Source organism: Bacillus rossius, chromosome 10 (genome assembly GCF_032445375.1).
Source record: "Bacillus rossius redtenbacheri isolate Brsri chromosome 10, Brsri_v3, whole genome shotgun sequence".
NCBI lineage: Eukaryota > Metazoa > Arthropoda > Insecta > Phasmatodea > Bacillidae > Bacillus > Bacillus rossius.
The window spans coordinates 43,989,567-44,003,285 of NC_086337.1; the positions used below are offsets into that span (position 1 = coordinate 43,989,567).

General features: G+C 35.9%; 1 protein-coding gene and 1 non-coding gene across 2 annotated transcripts in view; both read right to left on the reverse strand.

Annotated features, from left to right (window-relative positions):
- The window catches only part of LOC134536325 (cytoplasmic aconitate hydratase-like), an 80,826-nt gene that overhangs the window by 24,363 nt on the left and 42,744 nt on the right, over nt 1–13,719 (reverse strand). Inside the window, exon 10 of the mRNA XM_063376078.1 lies at nt 3,954–4,388. Within this exon, the coding sequence (XP_063232148.1) occupies nt 3,954–4,388 (435 nt within the window). The remainder of the gene's footprint in view (nt 1–3,953; nt 4,389–13,719) is intronic.
- Nucleotides 10,010–10,128, reverse strand: LOC134536377 (5S ribosomal RNA). The gene has a single exon (XR_010075791.1). It is a non-coding gene; the product is annotated as a 5S ribosomal RNA (ribosomal RNA).

Below are 13,719 nucleotides of genomic sequence, written 5' to 3' on the forward strand. Positions count from 1 at the left end.
ATTTGTTCGCTTGTAAATAAGTTATGGTTGGACAAATCTCGTGCGGTAATAAATGAGACTTAACTTTCAGTAATTTATTGTTAGTGATCGTAAAAAAACAGAAACGCAAATTTCTCTTACAACGAAACTGGAAATTCTACACGCAGTAGATCAGGGAGGTAAAAAAGCAGAAATAGCTATAAGTAAATAGTTAATAGTAATAGGTATTACTGAAGTAAAGATTTCTTAAATTTTAATTTATTGTTATCTTTAGTGTACAGTGTCTATTCTTTTCCATTATTACTAGGGGTGTGTGGGTATAGGTTTTTGTACTGCGGGAAATTTTCGGGAAAAATAAATTATTCCCGTAGGAAACGGGACGGGATCGGGAAAATTAAAAAAAAAAAAAAAAAAAAAAAAGCAAATTTTTAATTATAATATGAGAAGATGGCCATTTAAACGTTTCTTGCAAAGTTAGTTGTTTTTTTGCTGCTATTTCTTTTTTCTGCTTCACTTGCCCTTTTTTTCAGCGGCGACTTCATATTTTTTAGCATCCTAAAATTCTTTTTTTATAGCCAGACGTGCTACCATGCTCGCATCTCAAAAATTTTTTCTCACGAGACACACTTTGCCAGGGATTTACTGTCTGTCAGACGTTCAAAATACTTCTAAACACTTTTAGGTTTACAAGTAACAAGCTGATCGGTTGCGACATCCATTATTTGTAGGCTGCTAGTTTGTTTTAATATACAACGGCATCGAAAATAGAAACAGATACTTTGCACAAGCGTTAATAACGTAAGGTCAGCCGACAAAGCCCGCCAAACTAAACAGTAAACAACTATTTTTTTCCTCTCAAAGCAAAATCATAGATGTTTAGATACTCGTGAGCAGTGGTGTAAAACTATGTGATTTCTTATTTTTCAAAGTGCCAATACAGTTCTCTACATCGCCACTGCTATCAAGTAATGAGAACGGTTACGCTTCATTATGTAACGCAAGTCTAGTATTTCTTATATCTTTGGCGAAAAGGTTGGATTGCACATGTGTTTTGTTTGTGTCTAAGGACACACAGTGGTTTTAGGTTAAGTATGTATTCGATGGTGACGGCAATAACGTTATATAACTGACTATTCACGTATCTTGCAAATTTGTACTCTTGAAGAAATATATTTATGAACGCATACAATATTTAAATTACTCCATGTACGTTTCCAATTAGATATGTGTAAATGATTATCATACTTCACTGCACACCACAGCTGTCACTACGATCGGCATAGGTTTAAAAGATGTTTTGCGTTTAAATAGTACGGAAACCCTTCAAAAATGTACGAATCCATAAAAAATATTGTTGTAAAAACAGTTTGAATTGATAGAAAACATTTTCACATGATTAGTATACATTAGTAAAATTTTTAAACAACTTCCCGAAAAATTCGGGAGTAATAAAATTCCCGCCCGGCATTTCGGGAAGCCTATTTTCCCGACTTTTTTCCCGAAGCGTCGGGATCCCGCACACCCCTAATTATTACATAATATACAATATACTTATGTACTGTAATAAAATCAGATTGGTTTGCTTAATCTTCATTTGCTCTGCTTGAAGACTCTAGCATGTATTAAAAAGTAAGAAAGTACCTACTTTGTGTATACTGTATCTATATACTGAGTACCTACTATTACTTCTGTGTTTATTTGAAATAATGATGGCTACAGAAAAAACCCTATCACAAATAATTTGTTTGTTGGTTTTGAATTCACCTCATTATAAAGAAACCCCGCGATAACGATAACACAAACACAAACACACACACACACAATATCAGTCCCTTCAAGTTTGTTATACCGAGGTTTTACTGTACCAGTTACTGTGTCAACATTAAATTTTTCACAATACTGAAAATGTTATCTTAAGTGTCCATGTAAGAACCCTACTAGAAGGAACAAAATGAAACAAAAATGTAGTAATGCTAAAAAAATATATGAGAAACACTTCTGCGACTGGAAGAATACAAGATCGTCGCAGCCAGTTCACATCCCGCCCTGTTTTGTGTCCTCAACTTAATTGGCCCTATAGGGGCACTGTCAGTATGTTTCAACGTGGTTAAATTTGGTTATTTGATTTTGTCGGAAACAATAGACAAACTTGCATCAGAAATTGTCTTAACTAGTCATTTTCCAATTTACTCGTGTGCATTTCTCTGGCGGGGAACACCTCGCTCGAAGCCCCATGAATGAAACTCAGTTGCGACGGTTGTAACACCGGTTACAGCCCTCTCCACTTGTTAAACTGTTTGATTATTTACAGTAGAACCCTCATGTTTTCCTGCTTATAATGTCATATTTTTTAAGTCCCAACATATTCCCATCAAACCAATGTATTTATTTCCTACGTATAACATTTCATGAATAGTGCAATTCCTGCTTATAATGTTTTATTTCTAAAATTCCATTAATGCAAATTATGTTTTTAAAAACCTAATTATTACAACACTCATCCCAACTGTAAAATTCAAAGTGTTAGGTTTACACTACATAGGGGTGTGCGAATAGTGGATTTTGATGGTTGAATATTTTCAAATTTAAAAGTAATATTTTTGAATCAAATAAGACTAATTTGGAAGTCTAATAGTTTTTTATATTTTACCTTGGTGTTACCATACTGAACCAAACTGTAACACCATAAATGAACAAATAATGATAATCTTATCAGAACAGTTTAGGGTATCACTGCTAAATTATTTTTACACCATTTGTAATTCTTTATTGTAGTTTCAGAAATGTTTAAATGCTATTGAATTATAACTAGCTAAACAAATTGACAAGGTTTAAAATAATGGCAAACCATATTTCTCAATAATTGTTTGAGATATCAAGTTATGCATCAATTCAAACTCAGTAGTAATGAGATTATGTTTGATCTTAATATGCCAAAATATCAGTTCTAAATACATGTTTCAATAATCAACAAACATTACCAATAAAGTAATTCCAGTCTTAAAATTAAAAAAAAAATAAAAAAAAACTTAAGTAAAAAAAAAATACTTTCCACTTCATTAGTAACCAAGATTCTTTTGTAAACTCTTCAAGGACACATTTTCGAAATCAAGAAAAATACTGTTTCATTGAGTATAAGTTCAGATTAAGTAGAACATTTAACTTAAGTTACTTTTTTTTTTCCAAATTCTCATTAAGGAAAATTAATTCTAAAATGTGGTTGGGAAGTAATACTTTTCATCTGCTACCAACTACATTTCCCCGTTACAAAAACTCTTTTGCTGCTGACTTTTGTAGCAAAAAAATGCTATGACCCTTCAAAGAGTAAGGGAAATTGTCTGGAATTTTGGGCTTAAAACCTTTTAAGGCATTTGATTAGAATACATTCGCTCAGTCATCGGTAAAAGCCCAAAACAATAAGAGTAATTTCATTGATGTTACGGTACAATCGTTCGGCTTGTACTGAGGGTCGCATGCAACCATGGGATTTACTTGAGAGTATTTAACATTTTTTTTGGAATCTACAAAAGAAGGAAATGTTACAAAAATTTTTTCAGCTATCCAAAATTACATAAATAAAATACAAGAGTAATTAAGTGTTCGTGAGACCATTTCGGTAATCATTAGTAACATTTATTTTGGAAACTTAAGATTTTTTTTCAACATTCACTCAAATCTTTTTAAGTGTTTATGTATGTGCACTTTGGACCAATTTTGAGCTCACCGGAGGTCTGGAGTGTTACACCACTTAGCTCCATTTTATTAAGTTCAAAGTGAAATGAGCAGATATAAAAATCTTAAAACTTGAAGGAGTTGTTCCAAAATTATGAGTAGGTAATTTTTAGTCACGGGAGTGATGAGATCAAACTCGAGGCCCGCCCCCCCCCCCCCCTCTCAAAACCAGAGTAGGATGAATAATTATCGAACATGATTACCGAGGAGCCGGTATTAAAAATAACTTTTGGATCACGTACCCTGGTCATGCCTTCGAAAAACGGCGGGCGCTTGATGTACGTGGAGCTGGGGTCCCAGGGGTAGAGGGCGCTGTCGGGGGCCTGCAGGGCCCTCCAGCTGGTGCTGCCCTCCTCGATCCTGCTGTACACTTCCTTGAACATGGCCGGGATCACGTACTGCTTCTCCACCACCTGCACCTCGCGACGCGTCGGCCAGATGTCGCGCAGGTACACGACCTTCCCGTCGGCCGTCCAACCTGCGCACACGCCCAACCCGATAAGCACGACTGCCCCGGCACTCACGAGGGACAAGGTTCCCAGGGGCCTGCCCCAGTGCGACGCCTGCCGGTGCTTCCAGCTCGGTATCACCCCTGAGCATAAGGCTGTGGACCGGCTCGCAGTCTTCTTGTCGTGCACCCAACTACGAGATTTGAGTGGTGACCGTAACATTACACGGTGGAGACATTAAAATTGTGTAACGCAAGACCCTCGAGTGCTTTCAAGAATCCAGGGGCGTAGCCGGGGGGTTAGGGGTTAAACCCCCCCCCCCCCCCCCCCCCTAGCACCAAATCTTTATTTAAATCTTTTTATTCATCACTCAAAGAAATTTCATTATTAAAAATTAATAAAATTTTTACCATTACAATATTTAAATTTAAGTACCGAAAACTGCTAAAGTAGCACTAATTTACACATTAAAATCCAAATTTTCCCGGGGGGAGGACCACCCCACCCCCCGCTTTAATACGGGGGGGGGGGGGGGGGGGGGGGGGGGGGGGGGGAATGCTTCTTAACCACCCCCATACACAAATCCTGGCTACGCCACTGCAAGAATCTCTACTAGGTGTTACATGCCTAAATATTACTCCGAAACAAGTGTTTTAGCCATTTTCACTCTCCTAAAAATACAGTTTAAAAAAGAAAAAAAAATTGCTCATCTACTCTCAGTGCACTCTTAAATGATTTTCCTTTTACATACACCAGTGGTGTTCAAATTGCGTAGTTTTTTTCTGAAGCTCTGCACACCGTATGTGTGCCCAGGTAGGTGGGACCCTTAAATGTAGATTTTATATTTTCTGCTATAATTCTAATTTCAAAATTTCTGGAATGACAAGTAATGAGTCTTATCTGCCCAAACATTTTAGGCGATGATGTAGTCGGGGATACTTACTACAGAGAATCTCATCCTTAGATTTCAGTGTACATTTAAATGCCCATTTACTTTTTCTTTATAATGCATGATTTCTGCCATTAGCACTCCTTGTTTCAGTGTATGTACCACAGATAGAAAAAAAAAATGTTTTAGGCTAACTTAATAGTTGATGTGCTGCAACAAAATCTAGTGGCAAGTTACAAAAATAAAGGCTAGCACAAAAAACTTCTCCATAAGCATCCATTTTAATACATACAGATGTGCGACTAAAATCTGAAGCAAGGCATCACAAAATGAAATGGAAGTTAGGAAAACACAGCAGGATATTTAAGTTTCACAACATTCAGCAAATTTACTGTTCATTTCAGAATTTTTCTCGTGACCTGTGACCTGTAGAGACACCGACTTCCACCATACGGTAACAAAGGGACAACACATCACCCAATACTGAACCTAAGGGAAATACACCACCAGTGGAAAATCTGACCTGGCCAGGAATCGAATGTGGAACCTTAGGCAAACCAGCTAGAAGCACTAGCTAGAGGATGATCAATAAATATAAACATGTAAAGTGTTTATAAATTAAGTGTTCAGTGCACATTTTCTGATTTTTTTTTATCTTTTTACATGTGACAATTTCTGACCAGATATCCCTACTAAAGAGCCAATAGCAGTTCCAGAAATTTTAAAGATTAGGTAAAAATATTTAATTATTTAATTAGTATTGTCTAAATGGAGTTTTGTACACACAAAAAAATCTAATGGATGCAATAAACTAAGCCGTCACCACACTTTTGGCGCAAATCCTATCCTCATCGAGACATGGGGAAATCAATGAAACCAAAAAAAAAAACTTTTTTCCTGAATACGGCAATCTCTGCAATTGTTGCAATCAAACAGTTATTTTAATTATTTTGATAACGAGGCCACTGGAGACAGAAAAAAACCATAGAAGTCAGGAAAATTACGAATACGAAAGGAATTAGAAATGGCCTACTGAAAGGAACCATCCCAGCTTTTACCTAGGGAATCATTAGAAAACAAATCATGATGGACCAGGATTCAAAACAGTATCTTCCCAAATTCGAGTCCAATGTTTGACAATTGTTCCACCTCGAACAATATGAAAATATCAATTTTCATGAGAAGACATATAATTTGTGAACATATTTTATGGTTTTATTATCAGATCAATTTCGTTTTTAAAACAAGAAATTTCGGTGTCATTGGTTTTATTTTTTATGAAATGTTTATCAAAAAAGATAGCATATTATTGAACAAATACAACAAATGTGCCACGATCCAAATCAATGTCATTTTGATTTATAAATGATGCACTTTAATAATAAAGTGGTTTTTAATAAGCATGTCCTACTATTCCGAACATATAAAATAAATTTTTTGAGTATTTTTGGGTTTGTAAAATGTATTAATGTCATTATATAAAAATGAGTAACTAATAACAGTTGCAAGATCAAAAAGTAAACTTTTTCAAATTTATTTTGCATAAAATGTGGCACTTTGGACAGCGAAAGTAATGTAGGGCTTCTTTAGCACTGATTTTTCAATGTTTTCTAAATGTCAGCAGTCTACGATGACATAATGGGCAGTTCCACTAATAGTGTAATTTTTTTATGGCAGCTGCACTGTTTAATTTGCACTGCGAGCTGTTTAAATTTACTGCTACACCAAACAGGGAACTTTTCATTTGCAGATGTTATTCAAGGAATCAAATACGTAATTTGTGCTGGAATCACTTGAAAATGGTTAAATTAACTTAGGTATACTTTAGTGTATAGTATGCTGAAAATGTGGAGATAATTTCATGAAGGCTGTTTGCTGTGGAAGCACTAGCAAATCACCTTGTTCAGTGCCACCTGGAATGGCTTTCTTCGTGCACCTCCAAGGATGATGTGATTATTATTGTGAGTAAATTTTGTTTACATTTTCATTGTGTGAATAATAAAACTTTTAACTGTACACACAACAAGCATTTCACTTGGATCTGATGCATTCTCAAGAGTGCAGTTTCTGTTTAGCTTTTAAAACTGGCTGCCCTTCAATTCACTCAAGGTGCAGATGCAAGTTGCTGATGAAGTATTCCACACACATGCTACATTGGAGAAATATTTTAATAAAAATTAAAACTCTTGCAGGATTTCGAATAAAAACTATCCTATTTATCCCTTCTATGTTTTGGTACTGCGAAATTGAGAGAGGTAAGTAAGTTGTGAGGTTATTTTTACTTGCTTGCATGTGAGGTTAGCAGAGCAAAAATATTTTTGAAATTGCAGATACATGGTCACTTTATTTCGTTGCAAACATTTATAAGCTCGTAATCTTATTTAAAGTCTCCATACTTAATGCGTTTGGAAAACCTTCTTTCTCTCAATTTTACAATGGAACAAAATTTTACTTGTATGTGTACATTAATTCCATCTCTAAATGATGTAGGTTTACGCACCGAGATCAGGTACATTGTAGAGAGAAAAACACACGAGTACCTGCTTATTTGAAGTTTTAATGAGTATATTAAAAAAAAAAAAAAAAAACGATAAAAATATAATTGAAAAAGTATATTATTCACGTATTTTTGAGGATGAGGGGAGGGGGTGTTTTTGTCCGATGGTCGTTTATCTTTAAAGAAATTTCCGTTGGACCTGTGCGTTCTTGCTCTGCCAATTCTCGAAAAATGAAATATTTTAAGTCGTCTTTTATGTGCTAACTTCATTATATTTGGCTGCATTCGTATTTTTATTAGTTTTGAAACATTCATGTCACGGAAAATAATCATAAACCAGGACAAAAACGTTTTGACTAAATGTTCTAGGTTGGTTGTAAAACATTTTCTTATTTTATTTCACATCGGAAACATCTGTTAAGTTGTAAGCTTTGTAATGAATGCGACAGTCACTTGTTCGCTGAAGTGTTTGTTTAAGAAATTAGTATTGTAAATTTGTTTATGGTCTTGTTAAATGAAATTTTAAGTGAAATCATTTGGGAAAACAGAGGCTACAGGAATTTTCAACACAACTTGATGACCGACGTTGTGACTAGTGTGGGAGTGTGTGCTCGTGTAAATATCAATTTTTCTTACTCCTCGTGCCGGTCAACAGGAAAACAGCGAGTGTGTTATCTCATCGCGGGCGTGTGATTGCGTGTGGTAAATTGTGCTAGGTTAATTACCGCAAAACTCCACTGTGTGCAAATATGTAGTGTGTCGCTGTATGCAAATATTTGGTATGTCTTTTTTTTTTTTTTTTTTTTTTCAGGCAATACACACTTTGAATTTTACACAATTTCGATGCTGCAACCTAAGTGTATACATGCGAATAGGATTGCTTAAATGAAAAAGTAAAGTAGGAGGTAAGTGCAAATGTTTCCAGGAGGTTATGCACACACAATCTATTTTATGAATTAATAGTTATTATCTAAGAAAATGATAGAAGATTATAAATAATGTGTGCAGAATAATACAGAATTTGCATGTTACACAAAAAAAAATATATATATATATTCCAAATATTGTTAGCAAAATGCACCTAGATTAGTGAGCTGGATTTTTTTTTTTTTTTTTGTATTTTTGTTCTGTTGATCCCACGTGGAGTCAAGGCTCCGGGATATAGAACATGTATGTGCAGACAATTAATATTTACATGATGCAAGTTACCAAGAAAAAAAATTTCAAAAAAAAAAAATACATAACATGTTACACAATTTAACTTTATGCAAAACATGAAGCAGCTGTTATCACAAGTCCATTCAACAAATTAACAGTTCAATTTCTCTATTATCAATCAAATTAAAGAATAGCTTCAGAGGGTAGGTAGGATATTCTAGAAGAATTTTTTTTACTGTTTTTTTTTTTAATACTGGTAAATTGTTTTAGTTATTTTCTGTGATATTAAGTTGTAAAGTTTTACTCCCAAGTAATTTAGTCCATTTTCAAATCGCCTAGTGTTATGTTCAACTATCCTCAATTTACTAGCATTTCTGGTGTTATACCTATGTGCGAATATCTAAAAAAAAAAAAAAAAAAAAAAAAATAATAATTTTTTTTTTCTTCTTTTTCTTAAGAATGAATAAAAAGTTTCTAGAACGTATTCATTTATGGCAGTCAGGACTTTAAGTTTTTTGAATTTTGGTCTGCAGTTAGATGATTTTTTATCTTTTGTTATTATTCTAATAGCTCCTTTTTTTTTTTTTTCCCCCAATGTTATATGGCAGAAAGAGTAGAGCTATGGCTACTGTGACATCATGCATTGATGGGAAGGTTATTGTTGGATAACAAAAATTTAGATGATATAATTTTTATTTTTTTCCATACACAACACATTGCAGGTACAATTTTACAGGTTACAGCTGTACCACCTCTAGTATTGCTGCCGACCATCCAACAAATGAGCACACTAAACAGGCATTGATGACATTGTTATCAACGTCTTTTTGAATCTCTCATTATTATACATAACTGCCCACTGAAACAGAGAAACTTCAAAATAGGTGTGTGTGTGTGTGTTTATATATATATATATATATATATATATATATATATATATATATATATATATATATATATATATATATACATATATACATACATACATACATACATACATACATACATACATACATACATACATACATACATACATACATATACACTTATCTATTTATTTTTTCACTTTGAATTTTGTATGAGGTATACACATGCAAAGATTCACAGCTGCTGCTGGGTGGGTGAGTGAGTGAGTGATTGATTGATTGATTGATTGATTGATTGATTGATTGATAGAGAGTGAGTGTGTGTGTGTGTGTGTGTTAGGGGGGGGGGGGGGGGAAATGTGGTGATTGTGGGGGAAAAAAAAATTTAAAATTGAAATTTTTAAAAAAAAATTTTTTTCTGTAGGGTGCAAAATAGTAGTGCCAACGGCACGTGGTGTTCCCAAGCGGTCACCCATCTAAGTACTAACCACGCTCGACGATGCTTAACTTCGGTGATCGGACGAGAACCGGTGTGTTCATCGTGATATGGCCGTTGGCAATGATATAGATGTTTTTTTTTTTGCAGTTTGTATTTGCCACTCGAAATAGCTATACCAGGTGTGATTGTTACAAACAACAGGAGAAATCGTGTAATGAACACTCTTTTACTTCCCCCCCCCCCCCCCCCTCCCCACACACAACACCCACCACCCTCACCATCCCAACCACCAAAGCCCTCTTCAAAATACACTCTCACACACACACACAAACCCACACTCTATAACTGATGAACATTACCATAACTTCTTAAAGCCATTAGATAATATTTAACTCAAGAAAGGTATTGTGATATGTTTAAAGAAAGAAAGGTGAAACCTTTAACTTTACCAGCAGGTATTAGTATCACTGAGGTATCTTCTAGGTTGTAGCAGCAATAGTAGTAATAATAATAAAATTAAATAAGGTAATAAAAAAGAAAAGTTATACATGTGATCAAATCATGAATGTATAAAACTGGAATGAATTTAAATTTTTTTTATTTTTCTTCATAGGCTGTTTTGAAATTGATGAGTAAGTGCCTCTTCTTTTAAATTTTTTAATGCTGAACACTGTTACATAAGAGATGAATGTTTAGAAAATTTAAAAAAAAAAAAAAGCTAGCCCAGCCCCCTCCCCCCCTCACACAAAATCCAAACAAAAAAAAAAACACCCTCCTTCAAAACATCACATAATCATCCAGCCAGCAGTGCAGACGAGAAATTTGCACTCGGGGCCGCCATTTTGACGATAAATTCTTGCATGGCACACCAAAGGTAGGAAAGAATTTAAAAAAATAAAAATAATGGGCGAGCACCCTCGCGTCTGCCTGTAGAAAATGAAGTTAAAAGTAACATAACCTAAAGACAGGCACACACTAGGGTGCTCCCAGGCGGTTGAGAAATTTTTTCCCGCCAAAAGACTTATATATATTATTTATTTTACTGTTTTTGGCAGGGGGCTATGTCGGTCTGTGTGCAAAGTAGTTCCTACTCCCGCCGCCAGGAGCGCGCGCGGTGGGTAGCGATGTTGTTTTTTCTGCTTTCATTTGTTTATTATTTAGAGGGTTAATGCTATGTAAATGTACGCAAGTTTGGTTATGTGTCGGTAGTTGTGCGAGATTTAATTTCCGAAACGAAATTTGACTTTCATCGGCCTGCATTTCTCACTTATTCGGAAAATACATGTGTGTTTATGTATGTATAATAATCGAGTGATTTTGTAATAATTTGGAAGTTTTGTTTGCGTGTGCGATGTGGGGAAGAAAAGGTGTGCACACGAGTCCTAGGGCTATATTTTTTTTTTATTGCGAAATATTTACTTCATGTGGTGAAAAATTTTAAATTATTTGTGATGCAAGTGAAATTTTTTTTTTTTTTTTCAGTTGGGTGATGTGTTTGTCCTCGTTTGTGTGCAAGGAAGCAAACATGCTGAAGGTAAGGGGCCATAAATGACACTTTAAAATATTAGTTTACCATTAATTTTGGTTAAATATTAAATTGCCATATAAGTAAAATCATGTCAACTGTTGTATTCCACCCAGTATAAGCTGTTAGTAATGGGTACTTAATATAAATAGAATAAATGTAAGCATTTTCGTCTGCATGAAAATTCACTTTTTTTTTGGATCCATTTGTACTGTGGGTAGTTAAATAGTACATTATGTTGTTTTTACTTCGAAGTACAAAACATCTTGTGCATGATTGCAAATTCAAACGCAGTTAAGCATAATATGAATTCGAATTATGTGTGTGTGTGTGTGTGTATATATATATTTTTTTTTTTTTTTTTTTTTTTTACTGTGTCCAGTTTTAGCACAAATGGAATTATTTTCAAAGTGAATCGATGCAACTGGTCTTTGCCATTAATATTGATATATGATCTAACTAAATTAAATAGAAAGGATTTTTTTATTTATTTTTTTATATATATAAATATATTTGTAGCAATGTACTAATGACCACAGAAGTAAGCAAAAAAAAAAATATATATATATATATCTCAGCCAGTAAACCATGCGTCTTAAAGACTTTTTTTAATGAAAATATTTCTGCCTTGGTTAAGCTTACATTTACTATCATAGGGATTGAGGGAATTGTAGAACAGCAGCAGAAGCATTTCCTTTCATGATCATGTTCTTGGTCCTGAAAAGGACCGTTTATGTAAGCATGTGCACACCAGACCTGCTCACTTGGAGCTGGTGTATTTGGTGACAGCCTTGGTGCCCTCGCTGACAGCGTGCTTGGCCAGCTCCCCGGGCAGCAGCAGTCTCACGGCCGTCTGTATCTCGCGGCTGGTGATGGTGGAGCGCTTGTTGTAGTGGGCGAGGCGGCTGGCCTCTGCCGCGATGCGCTCGAAAATGTCGTTCACGAAACTGTTCATGATGCTCATGGCCTTAGATGATATGCCAGTGTCCGGATGAACTTGCTTCAACACTTTGTAGATGTAGATTGCGTAGCTTTCCTTCCTCTTGCGCTTCTTTTTCTTGTCGCCCTTCGAGATGTTTTTCTGGGCCTTGCCCGCCTTTTTGGCTGCCTTACCGCTCGTCTTGGGGGGCATCGTAGGTCTGAGCTGTGCCGCTGTCGCTAGATGAGTGAGACGGGAATTTTTTTTTTTTTTTTTTTTTTTTTTGCAATAGCCCCTCCACGCTAAAGCCAGTCCCACACAACCGAAGTGATTGTGGGCCCTCCTATAAAAATGGGAGTGATGTGACGAGAGGAAATTTATGCGTGCCAGGTGGGACCTATACGCTTACTTTAAATACTGAAAAAATGCCAGTGCCACTCCCCACTCCTGCGGGGGGAGGGGGGAGTAGCGCGGCGACGTGCGTCTGGCGCGAAGCAAGACTGCAGGAGCACGGGAATTAGTGCTCCGGCAGGCATAGGGGTTTAGCAAATGGGTTGGCAGCAGTAAACCAGCGATCGCACTGGAGGAAACCTGCTACCCGGTAGTGAAAATGTCCGCCCGGATATCCCAGAGGGGAGGAGGGGGAAAATTGGATAAGGTATAACGCATCTGCCTGGGATGGCCAGATGCGTTATGTTGGTGTAACCTGGTTACTTGTACATGGCAGGAACATGGAATTTGAAGATTGGTCTCAGCAACGCCGAGTGCGCCAGTCCGTCGGCGCGACCTGCAACTAAAATAACATAAACGTAAGAGTACACAGCACATGATGATTCATGCTGCGAAATTACAGGAGATCGTGCAGTGGGGACCTGACACAGGCACTGTGGTTGGCGTCTCTGTGACACATAGGACGGGGTTGTTAGATTTTATGACGAGAAAAAATGTTTAATCGTAGCACTAAAATCTAACACTGTGAAGAAATAACACTGAAAGAAATTTTATTTATGTTGCGAAAGAATTTTTGTAACACTAAATAATTTTTAATGGGTTTTGGTGTGGCAATCTTGGGGAGAAAATGATGTACTCTGCAGTCGGCGAGTCGCTGTGGCAGGGGAAGGGAGTTGCTAAAATTAGGACGAGAAAGAATATTAATCGTAGCACTAATATCTAACACTGGGAGGAAGGAACACTTGGGAATATTTAATTTTACGTTGCGAAATAATTTTTAACACTAATTATATACAGTGGGTGCTGTGGAGGGCA